The sequence below is a fragment of the Nicotiana attenuata genome, chromosome 1 (assembly GCF_001879085.1).
Source record: "Nicotiana attenuata strain UT chromosome 1, NIATTr2, whole genome shotgun sequence".
Lineage (NCBI taxonomy): Eukaryota > Viridiplantae > Streptophyta > Magnoliopsida > Solanales > Solanaceae > Nicotiana > Nicotiana attenuata.
In genome coordinates this window covers 38,622,182-38,648,523 of record NC_031989.1, presented here as the reverse complement: position 1 = coordinate 38,648,523, position 26,342 = coordinate 38,622,182, and the positions used below count along the sequence as shown (strand labels likewise).

General features: G+C 35.3%; 2 protein-coding genes across 2 annotated transcripts; both read right to left on the bottom strand.

The window, feature by feature from the left end:
- LOC109235271 lies at window positions 4,552–7,021 on the bottom strand. Its single transcript, XM_019401327.1, has 4 exons — window positions 6,923–7,021; window positions 5,302–5,421; window positions 5,148–5,218; window positions 4,552–5,058 (listed from the first exon to the last, which is right to left on the bottom strand). The coding sequence occupies exons 1-4, from the start codon at window positions 7,019–7,021 to the stop codon at window positions 4,809–4,811; spliced, it is 540 nt and encodes a 179-aa protein (XP_019256872.1). The 3' UTR covers window positions 4,552–4,808.
- On the bottom strand, window positions 11,205–21,250 carry LOC109240752 (E3 ubiquitin-protein ligase MARCH8-like). Its single transcript, XM_019407432.1, has 3 exons — window positions 21,173–21,250; window positions 20,081–20,394; window positions 11,205–11,471 (listed from the first exon to the last, which is right to left on the bottom strand). Exons 2-3 carry the CDS (start codon window positions 20,389–20,391, stop codon window positions 11,231–11,233), a joined length of 552 nt encoding a protein of 183 aa, XP_019262977.1. The 5' UTR covers window positions 20,392–20,394; window positions 21,173–21,250; the 3' UTR covers window positions 11,205–11,230.

The window sequence follows — 26,342 nt, the reverse complement described above, 5'->3', positions numbered from 1 at the left end:
TATAATCTCAGCCCACTAACCGCTTAACTGACCAGTCTAATTGTCAGCTAACTACTTCACACAAGTTGCACGTGTTATGTGACACTTCCACTCTCAATACTCCCCCTCAAGCTGGAGGGTACGAATACATTTAGCATCTCCAGCTTGGAAATGAGATATTCATGTTGTTGCCTTGGTAATGCCTTGGTCAAAACATCTGCCAGTTGATCCCCTGAGCATACATGTACAATCTTAATTGTCCTTAATTGTATTTTTTTCTCTGACGAAGTGACAATCGATATTGATATGCTTAGTTCTCTCATGAAACACAAGGTTGGTTGCTATCTGCAAAGTTGTCTTGCTATCACTATGTATGTTTACTGGTAGTTCCACTTCTGCTCCCAGCTCCTTGTACAAATTTATTAGCCAAACCAATTCTGATACAACTGATGTCATACTCCTGTATTCTGCTTCTGTACCTGTCACTGACCTTCTTGTATTTGGGCATGAAACCCAATCAGCATCACAAAAGGCAGTCAGCTTATTTTCTCTTTTGCTACTCATAACACTCCTATTCCTGGATCCCCCTTCACATATCTTACTATCCTTAGTGTTGCTTCCCAGTGTGACTGCTTTGGCTCTTGTAGGAACTAGCTAAGTGTTTGAACTGAGAATAAAATGTCCAACCTGATTAGAGTCAAGTGTAATAGCTTTCCTATGAGTCTTTGAGATTTTTCTCTATCTACCAAAGGCTCATTAGCTTGTAACCCTATTAATGCATCCAACTGTCTAGTAGTGAATTTCTGATTACTATCAAGGGGAGTCCAGCTTGGTTTTCCAGCACTCAAGCCCAAGTATGATATGAGTTCCAGGGCATATTTTCTTTGGTTCATCAATATCCCCTTGTGTGATCTAGAGAATTCAATCCCCAGAAAGTACCTCAATTCCCCTAGGTCTTTAATTTTGAATGACTGATGAAACTGCTTGTTAGTATCTTCAATCATTTGCAAGTTGTTGCCTGTAACTAAAATATCATACATACACCAGAATGACCACAATGTTACTTCCCTGCTTCTTCGTAAACAATGAGTAGTCCAAACAGCTTTAAGTGAACCCTTGTTAGATCAATGCTTCAGTTAGCTTCACATTCCATTGTCTACTCGCTTGCTTTAGGCCATATAGGGATTTAACCAGCCTTCAAACCATCCCTTTAGACTCCCCCTGGCTGGTAAAGCCCTCAAGTAGGTCCATGTATACTTCATCATGCAGGTCGCCTGGAGAAAGGCGTTATAGACATCATTTGATGGATGTGCCAACCTTCAGCTGCATCAATAGAGAATACAGCTCTAACAATTACTATCTTCACCACCGGAGAGAAGGTTTCATGAAAGTCAAGCCCTTCCCTTTGATTGTAACCCTTGGCCACGAGCCTAGATTTGTACCTTTCTACAGTGCCATCTGCCTTATACTTCACTTTGTACACCCATTTGCAGCCTATTGGCTTCTTCCCTATTGGCAATTGTACCAACTCCCAGGTCTTATTATCTTCAAGTGCTTGAATTTCAGCTCTCACAGCTTCAATCCGTAAGTTGTCTTGTGAGGCTTCATTAAAAGATCTTGGTTCAGTTACTGCAGAGAAAGCTTGCAAGCAGGCTTGATAAGTTGGCTTCAAGTTGGAGTAGCATACTAAATTGCTAATAGAATAAGGTTGCTGCTGTTGTGAGGGAATGACATAATCTGTCATCTATATTGGCACTCTCTTATCTCTGGTAGACCTTCTGAGCTCTTGTGGAGGTGGTAGATTCATCTGTGATGAAACAGTTGTGTCAGTACTGTGTGGAGCAACTGCAAGAGTGTTATGTGATTGAGTTGGTGATGCAGGAAGATGATTCTCATGTGGCATGTCTGCAGGAAAGGAATTCATATTTGTTTGTTGTATTTCCTCCTGTGCTGAGTCAATATCTGCAACTGGATCCACTGGTGCATCTAGATTCTGCTTAGGTTGCTCCTGATTTTCAACCTCTAAAAATATGTGGTTTATGTGTGGTTGCTCCATGCTCTGATACCATGTCAAAGTTTAAGCAGAAGAGATGAATTGAGAGCTCAGTAATGGAGGATCGAATGTTCTAGAGAGAGAGTCGGTGGAGAGAATTTTGCTTTCTCATTTTCATCTAATCTGACTATACACAATACAATGTTTATATAGAAGATAACTGCTAATCTCTAACTAACAATTACATAGTATAATTAACTATAATCTCAGCCCACTAACCGCCTAACTGACTAGTCTAATTGACGGCTAATTGCCAGCTAACTACTTCACACAAGTTGCAGGTGTTATGTGACACTTCCACTCTCAATATCTTTAGATTCTTAGGTCTAGGGTCGAATCATTAGAATTCTTAAGAGGAAAAAAAAGAGAAAAGTAAAAGAGTATTCCTAAGAATCTAATTTCCGTGGGCCATCCAAATAGCACTGGACCTACCTCATTTCCTTGGCCACGTCACATTTTGCAGTTAATGCCTTCGGCTATTGACACGTGGCATGTAGGTAGAAGACTGGTAAAATATTACTCGAAAAATTTATACTTATTATTTTTTTTTAAAAAAGGATCGTAAAACTTATGTATCAGAAATGCATCACATCTATCTTCAAACAAAAATTTCTCACGTAAATATACATAGCTAATATATCTTTTGTTACTTTATCATATCACTAGTGTCAGTACCCGCGCGATGTACGGATAATTTGACAGAATATTAATCTTATAAAATTATGAACTAATATATTTTATTATTTTAATAAATATTAGTTTTTATTTTTTATTTAATGTTGTAAGCAGAATATAACAAATCTATACAAAATCAAAGAATACACATCATATAGTAATCAAATAAATTATTGTCCCTTATTTATTTTAATTAAATTAGCAAGTACTTAGTATTATCTGTTTACTAATGTGATTTTTATAATCTTGTCAATTGACTTAATATTTTGATACTATTCTCTTTTAATATAACATGGATATGTATTTTCTTACTCTATATTTTATTTTCTTAAAACTTATGTTATACTGTTCAAAATTCTCTAATTGTCCAAATTTATCAATAATATTTTTGAGAGTTATTTATTTATCTTTATTTTTTAATTAATTTCAAAATATAACTATCTATAAAATTATCCTTATCCCCCTCTTTTCGTCATTTTTCCTACTATAATATTTCATTAATTTTCTCAATTTGTAAGCTACTGATAATTTAAATAATGTAATATTTTTTTTAGTAAGTTATAATTTAAATTCATCAAAATTATAAAGAGATAAGCCTTTTATTATTTGTATAAAAAAACCTACCATTATTTTTAATAATTATTAATTTATGTTATATATATATATATATATCTTATGTGTATATATAGATTTGAATGGAAATTTTTTTAATTTATGTTTTTTATTATTAAATATTTTATTTTATTATTTTATAGATATTTAAATTCAAAAATAATAACCAATAACTAAATAACTAATTATTAACTTTTTATGCCATGTGTTTTTTTCTAGGATGCCACTTGGCTTAAGGAGGGAGCTTATAATACTTACGTCTTTATCTTTAAAATTAGATAAAATAGGGGTATTATTTTTATCTTTAAACTCAATTTTTTATTAAAAAATTTATTAGTTAAGATAGGGCAGTAGGCCGTATCTTTAGAAAAATCTTATTTACTATCTTCCTGTTTAAATTAAAAAAAGAAATCTTACCTTTCAATTTAAATTAAATGTTATTATACATATTGTCCTAAATTGCCAAATAAATTTATAATAGCTTGTCACTTGGCTTAACCACAATGCAAACGTTATTTCTTTAATAGATATCAGTAGGCTCGTATCTTCAGAAAATTTTTATTTACTTTCTTCCCATTTAAATTAAAAAAAAATCTTACCTTTCAGTTTAAATTAAATGTTATTATACATATTGTCCTAAATTGTCAAATGGCTTTATAATAGCTTGCCACTTGGCTTAACCACAATGCAAACGTTATTCCTTTAAGATATATAGATTAGAATTATTTAATTTTAATTCAAAATTTCTTATCTTTCAATTTAATATATTTATTACATTTATTTTACAGTGTACAACTTGATTTCAACTACTTAAGAAANCTTGATTTCAACTACTTAAGAAAAGACGTGGATTTGGATTAAAGATTACTTGCGTTAATTATTTTTCCTCCTTCTTTTCATTAATTAAAGGGAAGAAAGGTAAATTAAAATTTGAATTAATTTTTTTCCATTTTGATTTCATCAATTAATCATCTCTTTGTTCTAAGTTTGCCAAGTGGCTTCTTAATAGCTAGCCACTTGGCTTAACCACAATGCAAACTTTATTCCTTTAATATATATATATATTGATATTGATATTGATATAGATATATAGATTTCCTGCCAGGATTGATTTTCCATTGCCAGAATTCTATCTCCGTGGATGTTTCTTTTTTGACAAACCCGGAAAAGTCTAGCACACTTGTTAATGTACTGTTTCACATGGAAGAGCTAACTTGGACCTTTTTATGTGAGCAAAAAACCTTAATATCATGATGCTAATGTCTTGCGTCTACCCATCACAAGTTGAATATATCACGATCCGCAAAACAAATCCCTTAAACACTGATTTTAAGAGAACACAACTCCAATGCATATCCTAACACTGACTACTTAAGCTGTCAGAGGAATTAGGATAGTAACTCCACACGTGAGGAAGTTTTTAAATCAAGCTGCCAATATCCCCTTTAATAAGAACATTGAGCAACTAATTTTGTTAAGCAAGAACTTCCTATGTATCATTCGCACCGTCATCATCAAACTCTGGCTTGACAAAGAATTCAATATATGCAATACGGCTGGGTTGCTGATAGCCAGCAGAATCAATATGTGGGTGAGGCATTGCTGGTTTTGCAACTGAGACCAGATGCTGAACTTTGAGCATTCCCCCTCTCCCAATGGTCAACTTACTTCCTCGATTATCCCGGATGACACTGCTGGGTATGTTTGAGGTTGTAGCACGGAGAAATTTGTATTTATACCTGTCCATGTCAGGAACTGGATCAGATCATACAGTCTTGCGCAAATGTAAAGCATTTGGTTTATCATATCATTCTGTTAGGAGAAGAACCTGTGAGAGACTTGACGATCACAATGAAATGCAACCAGAAGATCAGTGTTGGCATAACACATAAAGTCTATCTGCAAAACAGATGAATCTAAAAACATAAGAGGGCAGAGAATATGAGAAGAGAATGGTACTAAAACATCAAGTCATGCCCTACCTGTAAGTCACCATGACCTTCACCTCTAAAGGTAACCGATGGTGGTGTAGGCTGTAGGATTAGATGAATGCTTGATCCTGGCCACTCAAGGTCATCTATGGCTTCCTTTAGAGCTGCAGACTATCAATTGAACCAATGACATGGTGATAATTAGCTCAACAGTAAAGGATGGTTGAGACTTCAAGCAATCACAATTCTTTTTGCCCTAACCACAGTGTGACACTGTAAAGGACGAAGAACACATTCTGTGTATGAATTTACGACACTTTACACTTACAAAAACATGAAGCTAACTTCCAACAGATGCTTAAGCTCAACTCATGCGACTTGAAGTACCAGCAAGCCAACACTCGACTGTTAACTATTAAAAGTTAATTCTGACAACCTCTTATTTCTTTGGATTAAAGGGAACGAGAGACAAAATCCACGAAATTTCTGAACTTTTCTTTTTGATTGTTGCTTTACCAGTTAGAAGCATAAGGAGGAAAAACACAAGTTTTACTTCCGAGTAACTTCTTTAACTTCCAAAGGAGGGAAGAATATAACTTTACTTCCCTCCCCAAGTCCCTTTGAACCAAACTCAGGAAATAAAAATGATCTCCTTCACTTCCTCTTCTATTTCCTTCCCATTATTATCCTCCCCTCCTTTCTGAAGTAACCCTTAGAGAGAATGTGGAGAGGAAACCAGATGAACAGAGCACTACCCTGCATTTGTTGATTGCTCCTGCAAATGACCTGAGTCACTGACAAAATTAGTCAAAATGGAAAACACCTCTTTTGAACCCAAGCACAAAATTTTGTTTTCGGGCATGGCACGTTGGTTTCAGTATCCGGAACAAAACGTTCACATTAATAGCAAAAGATTAGGTTATATTGCCAGATGCAGCCTCCTGAAAGAGGCATAGAAGGAGACAGATGACTTCTCTTTACACTGCTCTTTAACCAAACTATGGGAAGATACTAAACCTAACTTCCGAATTTAAAGTGCTATAGAGCAAGGAACTGGAAATGGAGTTAGTTTAATAGTGTATGCACTAGCACATGAGCTTCCATGATACTTATATCTATTTGGGTGTTCACGACTTGACATTGCTGGAGAAGTTAAATCCTAGACAAATGCAAAGAAACTTCTCACTCCAAATTTATTTAATGTCCTCTTTGCCTTGGCCATCTGCAGTCAATTAAACATAATGGCTTTTTGATCGGGAATTTTAAAAGCTAATAGTTTTTTATTCAACCAACAGAAAGACATCTTAGATTGATACAGCAACAACAACAACAAATTCAGTGTAATCGCACAAATAGGGGTCTGGGGAGGATAGTATGTACGCAACCTTACCCCTACCTTATGCAGGTAGAGAGGTTGTTCCCGGTAGACCCTCAGCTCCAAGCAAGCATGCAAATCACAACAGTATAGAGAAAAAATACAGTACTGTAAAAATCACGAAACAACAAAGAAGTAGAGCAACCAAAACACAGGCAATACCAAGTAGTAATAAATTTTTAAGCATATGGAAATACTAGAATACGCAACTACTACCGGAAGGAAAAGGAAGACGTGCACATCTTAGATTGATCTTTCCACAAAATAAATAACAGAGAATTTATTAACCTTTTTTACCACTTCAAAAAACCTTGCATTCAAGACCTTACAGAAAACAAAATCAGCAACAAACTCCCTACTTATGGCATGTAAATCATATAGTGAACTATTCCTCATGATCCTCCGTGTAATCAAAGTTTTTGAAATATACAAGTTGGAGTCTGGCCTAACTCCACCATCGAGATGATGGAATTTGATTAAAAAAAAAAAGAACTATTCCTCATGCAACAAAAGAGGCTTATGTTCCATATCAAAGCTTAGGATTGCTATAACCCTCACAATTCAAAAATATGGATGAGCAACCGCCTAAAATGTTTTCGGATANAATATGAGAGTGAAAATATTGCTACAACATTCAGATATATTGTGTTTAAAATAATTAAGAAATATTTTTATGATTAAAATAAAATTTTAAAATAACAAAATAAAATTTTAATATAGGTAATTTTACTAATAAAAATTAAAAATTAAATTTGCATCTTAAAGCTAAAAACGAAAGAAAATTAGCTGCATCTAATACAAAAATAATTATAAGAGAACTCAAACCTTTGGAACATCATAATCAAATAACTTAATTCAAAGTTACAATTTAAAATAAAATATGATATTATTTTGGTTATAGGTGAAACATTAATATAAAAACTAATTAAATATTATAGTAGGGAAGAGAATGTATAAAAAAAATAGAGATAGTGTGAGGATACTTATACTTTAGATTAATTTAAAAATAAATAAATTAAATAATTAAATTATGTTTTAAAATATTACTTATAAATTTAAATGACTAAAACTTTCCGAATAAGAGGGTACAAGCATAAAAATATACCAAATTTCAAGAATAAAACATTTATATTTATTAAAGACTATTAAAGGATAATAAGCAAGACATTAATTTAATTATTAAGCTAATAAAAAAATTATATGATAGTATAATAAATAACAAATAATAAATATACAATAACTATGAGAAAAGAACAAAAAAAAGAATTTGCATAAAAATGATGTGATAAATAAGACATATTTGACTTTGAAATAAAAACAAAGTGATAGTAATAATTTTGTTAAAATAATATTATCTAATGTGCTCAAACAAGACAGATCACACATGACATGTTTAGTATTCTTTAATATTGACAGCGAAACGTAATGCAAGTACTAAAATTAAGGGTTATGCTAATATATATATATATATATATATATTTATATATAAAGGTTGTCCACTATGAGATTTGAACAATAATTTCATATCCTGCTTCATAATTAATATCTAATGTTATATAATTTTTTATCTCAGAGATTTATATTTTAAGCTTATTCGCACATGATTCAAACAACCTACATCACAATTTGACATGATTTTTGTCCGCGCATCGCGCGGGTACTAATACTAGTTTTGAGTACTAAAAATTAATAATAATATCTAATTGCTTGTTCGAGCAGTTAATATGAAATTAAAGTTAAGATAGTTCTACAAAAATGACTAACTGTAATGTAACGACCCGACCGGTCGTTTTGCCTTCTAGAACCCCGCTCCCCTAAATTAAGCCTTCCGTACTTGCTTCAACTAATTCACGACTTGCGGGGGCGAGTGGTTCGGAAATTGGAAAGGTTTAGAGCAAAATATGCTCAATTGCTTCTTTAAGATTTTCTTAAAAGACCAAGTTTGACTTCGGTCAACATTTTGGGAAAACGGACTCGGAATTTTGATTTGATAATTTCTGAGGGTCCGTGTGAAAATATGGGACCTGGGCGTATGCCCAGAATCGAATTCCGAGGTCCCTAGCTCGAGTAATGAATTTTTATCCGAAATTATTTAATTGAAGCTTTAAAGAATTAAAGAAACTAAGAAATTATTGATTCCCTAGGTATCAGGCTCGGATTTTGGTTCCGAAGCTTTCTACAGGTCCGTAATGTCATTTAAGACTTGCCCGTAAAATTTGGTGTCTATCCGAGTAGTTTAAGGGTGTTTTGACACGTTAGAGGAGAATTAAGAACTTAAGGATTCAATAGTTTGATTCATTTAGTTTTAGGGGGTGATTCTAAGATTTAGCATTATTTTGGGAGTTCCGAGGGTTCGAGTAGGTCCGCCTCGTGATTTCAGACTTGTCGGTATGTTCGGGCGGGGCTCGGGAGCCTCGAGCGTCAAACAAACGAGGTTCGAGCGAAGTAGAAAACTTAGAAAGGGCTGGAGGTTGCTGCTTTTGTCATAACCGCATATGCGGTTCTTGAGCCGCAGAAGCGGGACCGCAAATGCGGTCATGTCATCGCAGATGCGAAAAGGGGGAGGCCCAGGGAAAGCCGCAAAAGCGGTCCCGCTTATGCGATCCCCAGACCGCAAATGCGGTCCAGCTATTCAAGGCCCAAGCCGCAGAAGCGGCCAGGTAACCGCAGGAGCGGTTCCGCATGTGCGGGCCTCAGACCGCAGAAGCGGTCCAACCCTCCCTCGCCCACTTCCGCAGATGCGGTCCTCTAACCGCAGAAGCGGAAATCGCTGGAAGGCAGTGAATGCATTTAATCCGAGTTCAAAGTCATTTCCCCCATACCTTACTCCTCACTTGGGCGATTTTGGTGGTTCCAAAGAGAGGGTTTCAACATATTATTGCAAGGTAAGTAATCTCCCTCCATTATAAGTTAAATTACATGAACATTAGGTAGATTAAACATTAAAATTTGGTAAAAATCAAGGGTTAGAGCTAGACCTAGGGTTTTAGCAAAACTAAGATTTAAGCACGGAATTTGTTATGAAATGGACTAGAAATAATATATTATTGATCCTTAGGTTGTAGAGAACAATTTCCTTCGAAAAATATCGGAATCCGGGTACGTGGGCCCGGGGTCGGAATTTAGGAAACTTGTGGGAAATTACTTAAATAGTTAGAATTCGGCCTTTTAAGCCTTTATTGACTAGTTCTTACCTATTTTAACTAGTTTGCGATCGTTCGGCTTCGAATTAAGAGCCTGGGCTTGTTCTTGATATTTGGGAGCGCGTTTTGGAGCGAGGTGAGTCTCCTTTCTAGCCTTGTGAGGGGGAACTGTCCCCATAGGATTAATAATTGAGTAAATGTTGCTAAATGCGGGGGCTACGCACGCGCTAGGTGACGAGAGTCCGTGCGTAGCTACTACTATGTTGATGGTCCGGGTAGCTTAGGACCCACATCATGCTTATTTTACATGACTCTCTTTATTATCTTGTTACTATGAGCACCTAGGGTATGCTAGAGATTTAAAAAGGGAATAAGAACGTACTTGTATAATTGTTGAAGTCTTGCTTGGCATTTATGACTATTGATGTGCCTTGTGTGTATACTTGATATTCCTACTTATTTGTGGATCGGGCTGATCGCCTCGGTATGAATAGATGCATCTATAGGCGCGCCGTCGACCCTCGGCAAGTGCACAGTTTATTTCTGTTGGATCGGGTCGCCTCGGCATATTTGCGCATGCTTGTATAGCTTTGCCTGAGAGTGTTAACTATTAGAATCGCTTTTTTCATAACTCGAAAGGAATTGATAATTGTGACTGAAGTAATTGATTAATCAGAATCTTAGCGAGAATGTGACTTATATGCCTAGTTGTAAACTATTGCATGTTATAGATTTTCATTGTTAAACTTAAACTTATGATATTATTTGGCCCTAGTGAGTATCAAGTCGACCTCTCGTCTCTACTCCTTCGAGGTTAGGCGGGATACTCACTGGGTACATATTGTTTATGTACTCATGCTACGCTTCTGTACTTAAATGTACAGGGTCTGAGGCAGGTGGATCCGGTTATTTCTCTAGTGCACATTTGTGAGTAGGCTTGGGACTTCTACTTTGAGCTGCTTTTCCTTCCATGCCGATCCGCAGCCGAAGAAATTTTCTTTTGCATTGTTATTTTCTGTCTATTCTGATCCAGACAGTAGGGTAGTGTGGTATTCTTTTGGGTTGTATATTCTACTAGTTGCCCGTAACTTATGATACCAGGTTCTAGCACACACTTTGGTAGACGATTATTTTGGGGTCGTGTAACTATTTCATTATGGTATTTATCTCTTCTGGCTTTAAATTCCAAGTTGAGTGTTTATTTTGCTTAATTCTAATTAAAAGCAATAAAATTATTTTGGTAATATTTCCGAAATGGCTTGCCTGACAAGGGTGTCAGGCGCCCTCATGACCTATTGAGAAAAATAGGTCGTGACATGTAATTCAGTAATTACTACGCCACCCCTCCAAATAAAAGAGACAATGAAATGGGAGAACAAATATAAATTTAGTACTTCCTTCTATACATAGAGTCAAGGTATGAGAATTTGGTAGAAAAATAGAAACAGAGATAATTCAGAGTCTATTTCTTAGCGTTGAAAGAATGTAAAATAAAAAGAAAATAAATTACTAGGCAGGCAAGCAGTAAATTACAGAAGTATTGCTGACATCTTCTTAAACAAGCATTTTCTGTAGTAGATGAAGTGGTTGTGTATGAATTTATGGGTTCTACTGCCCCTTCATTCCACTCTGTCACCATTATTCTACTCTCCTGTAATCTTATTTGCACATTTTTTGCTGTCTTCTCACATATTTCGCATGATCTGCAAAATCACAAGATTTTAAGAATGATGTTACATTGAGAGGCGGATATATGATTCCAAGAAGATGGATGCACTATTACAAAGAGTTGAGTCTAGAATTTATATTTGACGAATTCAACCTTTAGGTTCTTACCATGAAACTATTATCATTTAGAAATAATAGTTAAAATAAAAAAAATTCTTGCAATTTTAGTGAATTTTCACATATATACCTATACTCCATATAAAAAATGATGGAATCATTAAACCGTGCTACATCATTTATTGCTATTCGTTTTTTTATATAAAATTTTGCGATAATAAAAGGAGATCAAGGATTTCATGGTGTTAGATTTGGGGATTTTTAACAATTAAACCAAATAAAAAAAGAAGAAAAAAGACAAAAAGTACTTAATTAAAAACACAAGAGGGATTCTAGACATGCCAACAAGATGATATTTGAAGCTCTAACTTTATTTGTAAAGGTGCACCTGCAACACAAGAATCTTTGAACTTGGGAGACCACATGTTTCTGTAAGGGATTTTTATGAAATATAACATTATTATACCTAGTATCTTGAGAGAAACATGAGTTCACGTGCCCCATGCTCCAACACATAAATACGCCCTTGGTTACGTTCCTTAATCAATATGCGCATTAGATATATAAAACACGAGAGACTTTTATTGGTATTAAGTGCAACTACAATTACAAACTCAATTCTAAGACTATATAAATCCTTGTTGTCCATATCGTTCCATTTAAAATCCTATTTGCATTAAGTACCTTATGAAAATTAGTTGTCTTTTTTGTCTGTTTCACTTTATCACTTTTTAAGTACCTGAATTTTTAATGTTAAGGAGCATAGTTTTTTCTTTTACTATTTTATTTATTTATGATATTGTTGCATGGACTCTCTAAAAATATTGCCAAATTTGTCACGGCCCGAAATCTCATAAAGATCGTAATGGTACCTAACTCGACCCAATAGGCGAACTAACACACATAACACTCATGACAACATATCATTAAAAGGCATTACATAATATAAATAATAGCATGAATAAGTGTCAAGACAATAGACAATTGCAGAAAATACTACATCAATCTTAAGCAGTACAAGTCATGAGCTACTAAATAGAGTATAACTGAGTCTTAAATATAAATGTACTAGCTGAATCAAGAAAACAGTAAGAAAAATAAAAAATAAAACCGCAATGCTCGCGTTCTACGAGGAACTTTTTTGACCATTTACCTTCATCAAAGCCGGAAGCAAAGGACGAAAACTCCAAAACAAGTAATAAAGGATGGTTGTGTTGTGGTTTTGAGTTTCATGGCTTATGTTCTAATAGTAACCACAGGAAGAAAATGGGAAGCATGGTCCCTAGTCTCGTTTTTGCCGAGGTTGATTCTCTATGGTATGGACCGTGAGCGTTACTGTGTTAAACCAAAAATCAGGAAAAATTGTTAGAAAAATAAAAGAAACTGGAAAAACAGAAGAGTTTAAGAAATATTCCGAGTCCACAATTTTCTTGTGTGTCCTTAAGGAATTTTAACCCCCTCACACGTTGCCAAGGTAATGGATTAAATCCTCCCAGGATAAAACGGAATAAACCTTCCTGCAACAGTGGCAATACAAACTGCAGGATACCAACGAACTCAAAGAACGGAGCAAAATCACACTTACGAATTTGAGAGAGAGAGACTTTGCGAATTAGGATGCAGTATATTCAGAAAGAAAGAAGTTCTGGAGTGTTTTTCGTGTGTAGAAAATGGAGCCTTGCCTCAGAATTTATAGGCAATTATCAGAAGAGGTGTCTGGAAAAGGTGCCTTTTCAGAAGAATACGCTGCCTGCCGCGGTTCTACCGCGGTCGCGGCAGAACCGCGGTCAGAGAGGCTTTCTGAACCTGCCTGCCGCGGTTCTACCGCGGTTGCGGCAGAACCGCGGCCAGAGAGGCCCTCTGAACCTTCAGCAGGGTTCTGGCGTATTTTCAGCAGTGATTTGGCATTTAATTAATTATTAAATAAATTTTGTCCAAAAATAATCTTATCGATTGATCATTTGACAAATCCAAATCCAAATCCAAATCCAAAGCCGAAGCCGAGCCGAGCGACGACGACGGCGCGAGGGTTAATTCTCTTCAACTCCTTTTAAGAGCTTTAAGAAGTGATTCTATATATAAGCACATAAATGTGGTTGTCCCTCACCAATGAGAGACAAAGTGCAAGACAAAAGTTCACTTCTTCAAATTTTTGATTTCCCTCCATTTTATTTTCCTCCATTTCCAATTCACACTTCTTCTACTTTAAAGCCCAATGGCTTAAAGTCCAACAATCCCCCACATGAATGTGAATGGCTATATCAAGAAAGATCATAGATGAAAGCTATGTGATTTTGCAAGTAAGGATTAATTGCATCTGGATAAGTAGGTTTCCCTTTGAACTTTCCGTAGTGAACATATGTCGGACATACTCGGTAATCGGTAGATTTGATATCTTTGAACCGTCGAACTTTAGTGTATACCTAGACAACCATATGTCACACAATCAACCCTTAACCGTCTTTTAGTCCTCATTGTTGTGTTCGTTTCAGCCATGAACACCGCCTGGTCTCATAAGTGCGTAGAGAATTGGCCTTACAGAATTCTCATTGAAGCGGCTTCCACTTCACACTTACATAGGTGATTCCTAAACGTGTAATCCTTTAGATTGATACTATTTGATAAATACCTCATCAAACTTAGGTAATCATTAAAGAACGTGTAAAGTTCTATCCTTGTTACTGAACATTGTCTTCATCACGAGAATGGACCAAAGATTTTATTTTGACAATGTTGAACCGGTCAATCACAACTTTGTTTGAGCTCCTTGAACCTAGATCTCGGAACATCCAAAATTCTAGGTAGAGTTACCGCCATGTTGACTTATCCTCGCCCATAGTCCCACTCCCTTAGATGATTTCTCAACTCCCTCTCTAGTTAAGCCTTTTGTAAGCGGATCCGCCATATTATCCTTTGATCTTACATAATCAATAGTGATAATTCTACTAGAAAGTAGTTGTCTAACGGTGTTATGTCTTCGTCGTATATGACGAGACTTTTCGTTATACATAACCCTGCCCGTCCTATTGCAGCCTCACTATCGCAATGTATGCAAATAAGAGCCAAAGGTTTTGGCCAGAACGGAATGTCTTCTAAAAAATTCCGAAGCCATTCAGCTTCTTCACCGGCTTTATCCAAAGCTATAAACTCTGATTCTATTGTAGAGCGAGCAATGCACGTTTGTTTGGAAGACTTCCAAGATACTGCTCCTCCACCAACAGTAAAAACATATCCACTTGTGGACTTTGTTTCTGATGAGCCGGTTATCCAATTAGCATCACTATATCCTTCGATAACCGCAGGATATTTATTGTAGTGCAAAGCGTAGTCTTGGGTATATTCCAAATATCCCAGAACTCGTTTCATTGCTACCCAGTGATGTTTGTTGGGATTACTTGTGAATCGACTAAGTTTACTTGTCGCACAAGCTATATCAGGTCGTGTACAATTCATGATGTACATTAAGCTTCCCAACACACGAGCATACTCCAATTGAGACGTACTTTCACCTTTATTCTTTATGAGATGATGATTTAAGTCAATTGGAGTTCTTGCACTTCTAAATTCCAAGTGTTTGAATTTTTCAAGTACCATTTTCACGTAATGTGATTGAGACAAAGCTAGACCTTGAGGAGTCCTCTGGATTTTAATTCCTAGAATTACATCGGCAACTCCTAAGTCTTTCATATCAAACTTACTAGCAAGCATGCGCTTAGTAGCTTGAATATCGGCAATGTCTTTGCTCATTATTAGCATATCATCAACATATAAGCAAACAATGACTATATGATTTGGAACGTTCTTAATGTAAACACATTTATCACATTCATTAATCTTAAAGCCATTTGACAACATTGTTTGGTCAAATTTCGCATGGCATTGTTTGGGTGCTTGTTTTAGTCCATAAAGAGACTTAACAAGTCTACACACCTTCTTTTCTTTTCCCGGAATCACAAACCCTTCATGTTGGTCCATGTAGATTTCTTCCTCTAAATCACCATTTAAGAAGGCTGTTTTTACATCCATTTGATGGATTTGAAGACCATACAAGGCGGCTAACGCTATTAGCATCCGAATGGATGTAATTCTTGTTACCGGCGAGTATGTGTCAAAATAGTCAAGACCTTCTCGTTGTCTAAACCTTTGACAACAAGTCTTGCCTTGTATTTGTAAATAGTACCATCGTCTTTCATTTTCTTCTTGAAAATCCATTTAGAACCCAACGTTTTGTTACCTGGAGGAAGATCAACCAATTCCCAAGTATGGTTGCTCAATATGGATTCTATTTCACTATTGACAGCTTCTTTCCAATATTGTGCCTCTGAGGAAGACATTGCTTCCTTGAAGGTACGAGGCTCATTTTCTAACAGAAAAGTCAGAAAATCTGGACCGAATGAAGTAGATGTCCTTTGACGTTTACTTCTTCTCGAATTTTCTTCATTAGGCATATCATCTATTATTTTCTCCCGAGGTCGTTTTGACTTTTGGTAGGTCACTTCACTTTCCTTTTTATACGGATAAATAGTTTCAAAGAATTCAGCATTATCTGATTCTATTATCGTATTAACGTGAATCTCAGGATTTCCTGATTTATGAACCAGAAAACGATATGCCTTGCTATTGGTTACATATCCAATAAACACACAATCAACCGTTTTTGGACCTATCTTAACCCTTTAGGTTTAGGAACTTGTACCTTAGCTAAACACCCCCACACTTTGAAGTATTTCAAGCTAGGCTTCCTTCCTTTCCACTTCTCATAAGGAATGGATTGTGTTTTACTATGAGGTACACGGTTGATTATTCGGTTAGCTGTAAGTATAGCTTCCCCCCACAAGTTCTGTGGTAAGCCAGAACTTATCAGCAATGCATTCATCATCTCCTTCAACGTTCGATTCTTCCTCTCCGCAATTCCATTAGATTGTGGAGAGTAAGGGGCAGTTGTTTGGTGAATAATGCCATTTTCCAAACATATTTCTTCAAAAGGAGATTCATATTCGCCACCCCTATCACTTCTTATCATTTTGATCTTTTTGTTTAGTTGCGTTTCAACTTCACTCTTGTATTGCTTGAAAGCATCAATTGCCTCATCTTTACTATTAAGTAAATAAACATAGCAGTATCTCGTGCTATCGTCAATAAAAGTAATAAAATACTTTTTCCCACCGCGAGATGGTGTTGACTTCATGTCGCAAATATCTGTGTGAACTAAGTCTAAAGGACTTGAATTCCTTTCAACGGACTTATAAGGATGCTTAGCATACTTTGATTCCACACATATTTGACATTTAGAATTAATGCAATCAAATTTTGGCAATACTTCTAGATTTATCATCTTTCGCAATGTTTTGAAGTTTACGTGACCTAAACGCGAATGCCATAAAGTGTTTGACTCAAGCAAGTAAGAAGAAGCATTCACTTTATTGATAGGAACTGCTATTACATTTAGCTTAAAAAGGCCCTCATTTAGGTAACCTTTTCCTACATACAAATCGTTCTTACTTAGTACAACACTATTAGAAACAAAAATACATTTGTATTCTTGACAAGAAGTGACGTAGACACAAGATTCTTGCGAATTTCTGGAACATGGAGGACTTGGTTTAGAGTTACTATTTTTTCCGACGTCATCTTCAACGCAATCTTGCCTCCTTCAATTTTGGCCGTAGATGAATTTCCCATGAAGATTGTCTCGTCGGGACTTGCGGGGCATAAGAAGAAAATAACTCCTTGTTAGCACAAACATGGCGGGTGGCTCCATATCTATCCACCATTCTTTCGGATTTCCTACCAAGTTGCATTCAGACAACATGGCACACAAGTCTTCCATTTCATCTTCAACCATGTTGGCTTGATTCTTTTTCTTCTTATCATTCTTTGGCGCACGACAATCCACTGCCTTATGCCCAGTTTTTTCACAGTTGTGGCAATTACCCTTGAACTTCTTCTTGCTTGGGTAATTCTTTGGTCCAGAAGCTTTCTTCCTCTTCTTATTTTGTGGTGCCTCCTCAACAATGTTTGCCCCAATTATTGTCGAGTGTCCACGTGACTTCTTTTCAGCATTTTTGTTATCCTCTTCTATCCTCAAACGAACAATCAAGTCTTCTAGTGTCATTTCCTTCCGTTTGTGTTTAAGATAGTTCTTAAAATCCTTCCACAACGGAGGTAACTTCTCAATGAAAGCAGCGACTTGAAAGGCCTCATTTATGACCATACCTTCAGCAAGGAGGTCATGTACAATGACTTGTAGTTCTTGGACTTGAGTTATCACTGACCTAGTGTCAATCATCTTGAAATCCAAGAACCTTGCAGCCACAAACTTCTTAAGTCCGGCATCCTCAGTCTTGTACTTCTTCTCAAGCGCATTCCATAACGCTTTTGAAGTTTCCATGACACTATAGACATTGTACAAGCCATCTTCCAAACAACTCAAAATGTAATTTTTGCACAGGAAATCAGAATGTTTCCATGCTTCAGTTACAACAAGTCGTTCATCATCCGGAGTATTTTCAGCCATGACCGGAGGATCCTCCTTCATGAAACGTCGCAACTCAACGTAGTAAGATAAAAGAGCATCTTCATTTGCCAGCGTTTGAAGTCAATACCGGAAAACTTTCCGGGTTTTTCTGCCGGTGCCTAGCATGAGCAGGAGTAGAACGGCTTGACGAGGCAGCAACACTCGTAACAGTAGCACCCGTTCCGGCAACACTTCCATTAGTTTGGTTTTCATTCGTCATACTTCTGTAAAGTTGAAAACAATACAGAACTTTGTTAAATCAGTGAAGTTTTGATATCTTCAAACTGAATATCAAACCAAACATACAACACGTAACAATGGTGAAGTTTTTATATACTTCAAACCCGTACGTTTATTATTCCGGCAAAGTTTTTATGTACTTTAAACCGGACAGAAAGAATTATTGGAGTAGAAAGCAACAAGGCTTTAGTCTCCAAAACAGTATACAAAATATGAATAACAGTTTAGTATATGTTTCAACACAGAAACGTTAGTATTAAAATTCCTTAAGCTTGTGAGCGTTACTGTGTTAAACCAAAAATCAGGAAAAACTGTTAGAAAAATAAAAGAAACTGGAAAAACAGAAGAGTTTAAGAAATATTCCGAGTCCACAATTTTCTTGAGTGTCCTTAAGGAATTTTAACCCCCTCACACGTTGCCAAGGTAGTGGATTAAATCCTCCCAGGATAAAACGGAATAAACCTTCCTGCAACAGTGGCAATACAAACTGCAGGATACCAACGAACTCAAAGAACGGAGCAAAATCACACTTACGAATTTGAGAGAGAGAGACTGCAAATTAGGATGCAGTATATTCAGAAAGAAAGAAGTTCTGGAGTGTTTTTCGTGTGTAGAAAATGGAGCCTTGCCTCAGAATTTATAGGCAATTATCAGAAGATGTGTCTGGAAAAAGGTGCCTTTTCAGAAGAATACGCTGCCTGCCGCGGTTCTACCGCGGTCGCGGCAGAACCGCGGTCAGAGAGGCTTTCTGAACCTGCCTGCCGCGGTTCTACCGTGGTCGCGGCAGAACCGCGGCCAGAGAGGCCCTCTGAACCTTCAGCAAGGTTCTGGCGTATTTTCAGCAGCGATTTGGCATTTAATTAATTATTAAATAAATTTTGTCCAAAAATAATCTTATCGATCGATCATTTGACAAATCCAAATCCAAAGCCGAAGCCGAGCCGAGCGAGCGACGACGACGGCGCGAGGGTTAATTCTCTTCAACTCCTTTTAAGAGTTTTAAGAAGTGATTCTATATATAAGCACACAAATATGGTTGTCCCTCACCAATGAGAGACAAAGTGCAAGATAAAAGTTCACTTCTTTTAATTTTCGATTTCCCTCCATTTTATTTCCCTCCATTTCCAATTCACACTTCTTCTACTTTAAAGCCCAATGGCTTAAAGTCCAACATGGACGTCTTTGATTGGGTGGAGGACTCCGCAAGTGTGAATCCATATAGCAGCTCACCAAGAAGTCTCTAAGTCAAGCTAATATGCACCCTCATGCACCCGTGTCAGATCCTTTAGAAATGCGCCCGATTATATTTTTAGATAGTTCGCTGGATAGATGCAAATAAGTTCATATCTATTCTTAGGGGTGATACTATGGTTTTAAATGCTCAAACAGACCACTTAAACTCCCCCTACAAACCAATCAAATTTAGTCTAAATCTGCTGCGGAGTACCTCACCTCGAAACTGACTTTATGGTCGATGGTGTGAAAACACTCCCTAATGTCGAATTTCTAAAACCAGCAAGCGGTTCCCCACTCTTCTTTAATCTGTCTTAGGATGGAGCGTTAGCCTAGAAACAAGATAAGATCGATGATTCACATCCCACAACCACATGTGACTCAAAGCAGCGAAATGCACATTTCGTGAATATGATATTATTCACGTCTCAATAAGACAAATTACCTGCTATAAACGAACTAAAACATATTGATACTGCATGAATTTTTTACGCTATCAGTGTGAATAAGTTAAATTCCTGTTAAAGGCATGAATACCTGTTGCCTCTCTGATTGAACCAGGCTTCAGCACAATGGCGATGACAAATACCAAGCTCAGATTTACAGTCACAACCAAGCTCAATTATTTCCTTGGACTCTTCATTCAAATGACATATACGACATACTTTTTCCATTCCTTGATTTTCATCAATATCTATTACTACTTCTGTACCTTTCTCTATTTTTTCTCCTAATTCTTGTCTTTCTCCATTACTAGAAACCTTCTCTGAATTACCTCCACATTTAGTAGTATTCAAATTGCCATCATCTTCTCCTTGTTTTGTCTCATCTTCTTTAATTTCTTCCATCCCCTGCAACAATTTGCTACTATTATTTAGCGCACTATTCTAACTTTGAATCAAAAAAAAAGAAAGTTGAACCATATTATATTGATGAATTTGTACGAAATATTTGACATCACACTTTGAAAAAAAAAACATTTTTACATAATTTCTTAAGCCAAGGGTCTAGTGGAAACCGTCTCTTTGCCTTCTTAAATGTAGGGGTAAGGTCTGCGTACACGCTACCCTCCCCGGTCCTCACTTGTGGGATTACACTGGATTTGTTGTTGTTGTTGTACATAATTTCAATGTATTCCCAAAAAAGAAGAAGAGGAAACATTCCCTATCATTTCAATATTATCAACCCCAGCCCAAAGAGAATGTGAGTATACTTTGAATTTAACCATAATTTTAGAAGGCAGAGAGAATGTTAGTACACTTAGAATGGACAAAATCTAGTAGTAGTTCAATTTTAAGATTAATTTTATATAAATCAAAATTTACAACATAGTATATACTAAAAATCAGTTCCAAATCCAGCCACATGTGGAATAAGTAACAGATAATTCTTCTTCTCTTTTCTGTAATTCCAGAATTTCTAGCCAAGTTTTGCTACAGTTTAACACACGAGATCATATGAAAAGATAAAAAAAATATAATCTAATAGGACACCAAGTTAATCTGCTACTTCATATCGAAATATTTGCTTCAATTTAGATGTGGAAAACGGAACAACACAGTAGCTATATTGTGTTTTTATTTTTTTGTTACATGATCATCTTTCATGTAGTATAAAATCAGTATATACCTGCTGAATTAAGCTAGAAACCCAGAAAGAATCAAGTTTTTCCCTCTGCAATTTTGTGTTGTGTGACTCAAATTTGTATTGGCAAATACTATAATTCTAAGGACTGCTATTCTTTGTAGGAGGAACCCTATATATAGCGTTGTTTTTCCCTTATTAAATACCTTACCATACATCGCCCAAAAAAAAAAAAAAAAAAACCATACAACGAATTAGGTCTTACGGATATTTTATGGATTAATTAATTACAATAATTACGTTATACTTAATCTGTTAGAATTATATATATCTATATCTATATCTATCTATTTATCTATCTATTCTATATCTATCTATCTATCTATCTATCTATATTATTATAAAAGCATGAATACAATGTCGGATTACAAAAATAACCTTATAATATTAAGTATAATAACTCATAATAAAAGGACATAACCGGAATTCTAGATATTAGCTTTATAATCTTATTAGTTTTAGGACATAATACTACACTTTAAGAATCCTACATGACAAGGTTCCAATGCAATATTTACGAATATAATGTTGGTGAACCAAAATATCCTTAAGATATCTTGCGCTAATTAACTCTACGTTGGATAAAATGTCAAAAAGTTAAAATTTTAGAATTTAAAATTAACTGAGATATCAAGTCTAAAATAAAGTGTGGTTGAGGAATTATCGTTTGCACAGGAAATCGTTCTCAACTTGAATAGGAGTTCATATCATTATTTTTTATTCTTTTTCTATATTTTATAAAACACTATTCCCATAAACTCTTCGAAATACCCAGATGCCGAAAGCATATAGTTACTTTCGGGCAAGACATATAATATTATATGTTAGCNCGCTCTTCCGATCTTTACATTCCTATTAGTATAATTAGTATAATCCAATATAGTGTATATATATATATATATATATATATTATTTTCTTTAAATATACATATAGTATATTTGGCTAGCAAATATAATTATTTTTAATGGATTAGAGGTAGTTCGTAAGAATACATTATTATTTTCTTTAAAAAAATTCCTATGTCTGTATTTAATCTCTTGTTATGTGACCCAAATAATCGACTCAAATTTGTACGGATAAGAAGTTTTCTAAGAACTACAATTCTTTGGTGGAAGAAGCCAAATATATAAAGTTGTTTTTTCCTTGTCAAATGTTAAATACCATACAAAAAATGAATTAGGTCTTACATTTCTTTCCAACCAAGTAACTATTCAACTAAATATTTGTAATTGAACGAATTCAAATCCTTTAGAATTTTGCTTTAACTTTTTTAAGGTACCGAATACAAAATTTATTTGCAAGTTTACACAATAAGAACTTGTAAGCTTTATAAAATAATATCATCAATCTCTAGACATGAGTTCCACTTCTATCTATAAATTATTATTTCACATAATGTATACTGTCATCATCCATTTTATTAGGTTTGTTTATCCATAATGAACCTCAACCATTAATAAATTAAAACAATAAATAAATGAAATATTTGCCTAGCTATACTACAATAAAAAGTTATTTATCACTTTTATTTAAATTCATACTACATTACATTTTATATTATATTAACCATTTATGTTGTTGATACCCAATTTTCCCCCTCATATTTAAAAAAAATGCATATACACTTTCAATATAGTGCATATACACTTTCAATATAGTGCATGAACATCAACCAGTATTTTTCCATAATTTCCTGTAATTTTAAAAGGATTTTAATTACTTTATTCTAGCATTTTATTATCTAAATAATTACTAATTGCATCACAAACAATTTATTGATAATTTTTATCATTTATATTTATATTGAGTTTTAATCATTTTATGCATAATTTTATTTGTATCTTTAGGCTAGAATTGCACATTTTGCAATAATAGCCCATATGTATGCACAATTATATTATTTACACGGAAAATGACTTTTTATATTTTTATAATATTAAGTAATTATTTTATATTATTTTCATATACAAATAACATCTTTATCATTTATTAATTATTTTTATATATTATTTTATTAATTTAAATGGGTATTTAAAACATATCCCTTTTTTTAATTAACTAATTTCGGACCTAGCCCAATACCAGCCAGCCCAATAACCTGACCCAATTACCCTACCCGTCTAATTAAACTCGCCCCAGCCTAAAACTGACCCTGGCTATTGATCTCAGAAGATCAACGGTCCAGGATCCACTTTCCTTTTTTATTACACCAAACCCCCCAAACCCTACTTCATTTTCCCAATTCCGCCGCCCTTGAAACCCCTTCCCTCCTCTCGTCTCTCTTACCTTCCTTCTAACCCTAGCTCGCTGTCACTAAAACCCCTTTGATTCATGGGTTCTTTCTTCAACCTCAAGCCTTATCCGGCCTCATATCTCCACTAGTTGTTCGATTTTCATGATACTTGATGGAATCTCAAAAAGAATCGAACCAGATTTTGTTCAAACCTCCTATTTTCTCTGTTAATCCGTCTGTGTTCGCTCATGCGTCTGTGAGTACTGATATCTTCGTGTTTATGGCTTCAAACCTCTGGTTCAAACTGGACTTTTTCACCTCTGTTTATTTTTTTACATAATCTAACCATTTCTGGCTAAATCGGGTTAGATCCCTTTAGATCTGAAGCGGTTTGAGTTTGTTTGTTACTTTTCCTTTAAGATTCTTCTGTTTTTCCTACTATTGTCAACCGATTTCATTTTCTTAAAAGCTAGGGTTTTGGTTCTAAGAGATTTCTGCAGAAACGTTTTAAAATGTTTAAGTGTTTAACTCCGTTTTTTTTCCTTTACTTTTTCGACTGATTTTCATCTCTATGTCTTTATTGCCTAGGGTTTTCAATTGTTCTACTGTTTGCTATAATGTTTGCCCGTTTACTTTGGTTGTCAATTAAAGTGATTAATTGATTTACTTGCCTAATTAGGGTTAGAAATTGTGCTTTCCTTTTTAAAACTGATATTTCCTTGTCAAATTTTTACCTATTCTTTCCTCATGTGTGATTTATAATTGGTACTACTTTCCTTAATTCTTTTGCTAACCTGATTTTGTGTACTTTAATTATTAGAACCGACTTTTAGTTGATCTCTGGACTTACTACTTACCTTATTTAGACCTCAATCTTGACTGCTGATTTATTCCGTGCTAATTTAAGTGATACTTCCGTGATTCTGTCTATTAATTGATTCTTGTTAGCCCTAATTGACTGATTAACTGATCTCTTTGCCTTATTTGGGTGCCATTTATTCTCCTACCTTATTTGGTTTTACTCTACTGTATGCTATAAAAACCTTTCATTACTCTGATTTTAACACACGCTCACGCTTACTGACTCACACTCACACTTACACACTCTTACAGTTTTTTTACTTTACAACTCAAAAGCTTCCTCCTTTTCCTCAAAGAATTTAAGTCCTCTCTTTGTGCGACTACTCTGATTTCTGCACTATTTAGCCGGCTGAAAGCCAAGGCTAAACTCTTTGGATCCAAATTACCATTACACTCCTGTTTACTTTCTTCCTAACCGGTATGTGTTAATTCCTGTTGTCCTATTCTGTTCCCTGTGCTTATGTGGTTATTTTATTTCAAACCACAGCATGTTTCTGTGTGATCTATGATTCCTATTTACTCCTTTCTCAACTGGCATGTTTCAGTTCCTGTTATCTTATTCTGTCTTATAATTTATTTCGACCTCAACATGTTTTTCTGTTACTGCTTTCTCAACTAGCATGCTTTAGTCTCTGTTACCCTATTCAATCCTATTTCAGCATGCTTCTGTTTGCTATATATGATTTCACCTAGTGATAAGGTTAACTAAGTTATCTCTAGTAATATGAAACCTTGTATAAACGATTGTATGTTCCCTGTTCTGCAAACATGTAATATGCTGCCAACTCTGTCTATTAGTTCAAGTATCCTGGCTCTTTTGTGATTGCTTAAATGCTAGTACAGTATCCATGTCTGAATCAACACCAATCTATTTGAACTATTTACTAAATAGGAATTCTGTTTGTTCCAGGTGAAATTTTGTTTGCAGTCATGTAATTTGAATCTGTTTGCTCCTAAAAATCAAACTATTTTCTAAAACTATCCCCCTACCCCCTTATGTACTGGTTTTCAAACTTCAATTCTTAGTTACCTAGGTTCCTACCACCCTCAGTGTGAGCACTTTCTAGGGTCCCTGAGACTCCTTTGAACTCTGACACATTGGGGTTGGTTTTCCAGTCTCATATGAATTCTGTGTTGAATGTGTGGTTCTAGTGTGAGCATTGCGCGGGGTCCCTGAGGCTCTTTGGGAACTTTGACACACTGGAAGCCTGGTTTAAGGTATTGTGGATCGCTGCTAGTGTTTCAAAGCTGTTGTGTTTGAAGTCCTGGCTCCCAGGTTTATATTGGGCATGCTAAGGCTCCATATAGTGTAATAGACATTGTTATGTAATTTATTCATCCCGGGCTGTAATAATCTTGTAATAAACAGATCTGGGGTTTATTAGTAAAAGCTGGGGGGGGGGGGGTTTCTCTATATCTTTGTTTGAAACTCGGGTAGAAATCCTGCCTATAGGTTTATTGGTAATTATGTGAATGTTACCACTTGTTTAGAGATCATGCCTATAGGATTTTCTGATTGTTTTTGTTCTGTATTTCACTCGCATGCTAGAAATCCTGTTTATAGGCCCCTAGCATTTGAAATTCTATACATATGATCCATGCACGTTTTTAACTTACGTGCATTAGTGACCATGCCTATAGGATTCTATCTGTTTGAATAATAACCTTTCCTGCAATGTGCTTAAATTTTTTGTCCATATGTGATTGATAGATATCATGCCTATAGGAGGTAAAAAATAAAATCAGTTTCAACTTATATGCCATGCCTATAGGAAATAAACAGATCAGTTTCGACACCTAGAAATCATGTCTATAGGAGTTAATTAATTCTGCAAATTAGAAAGCATGCCTATAGGATCTAAAGAGATAAAATCTGTTTTCATGGGTTAAAAATCAATAATTCGCTTAGAAATCATGTTATGGGTCTTTAATCAACCTTTAGATATCATGCCTATAGGATTATGTTTTGGTTATCAGTAGGCAAACCTGTAGGTTTATTAAAGAATCCTGGGCCAACATTGTGATCTCGTGCTACTTGAAACATGCTCAGATTCCAGAAC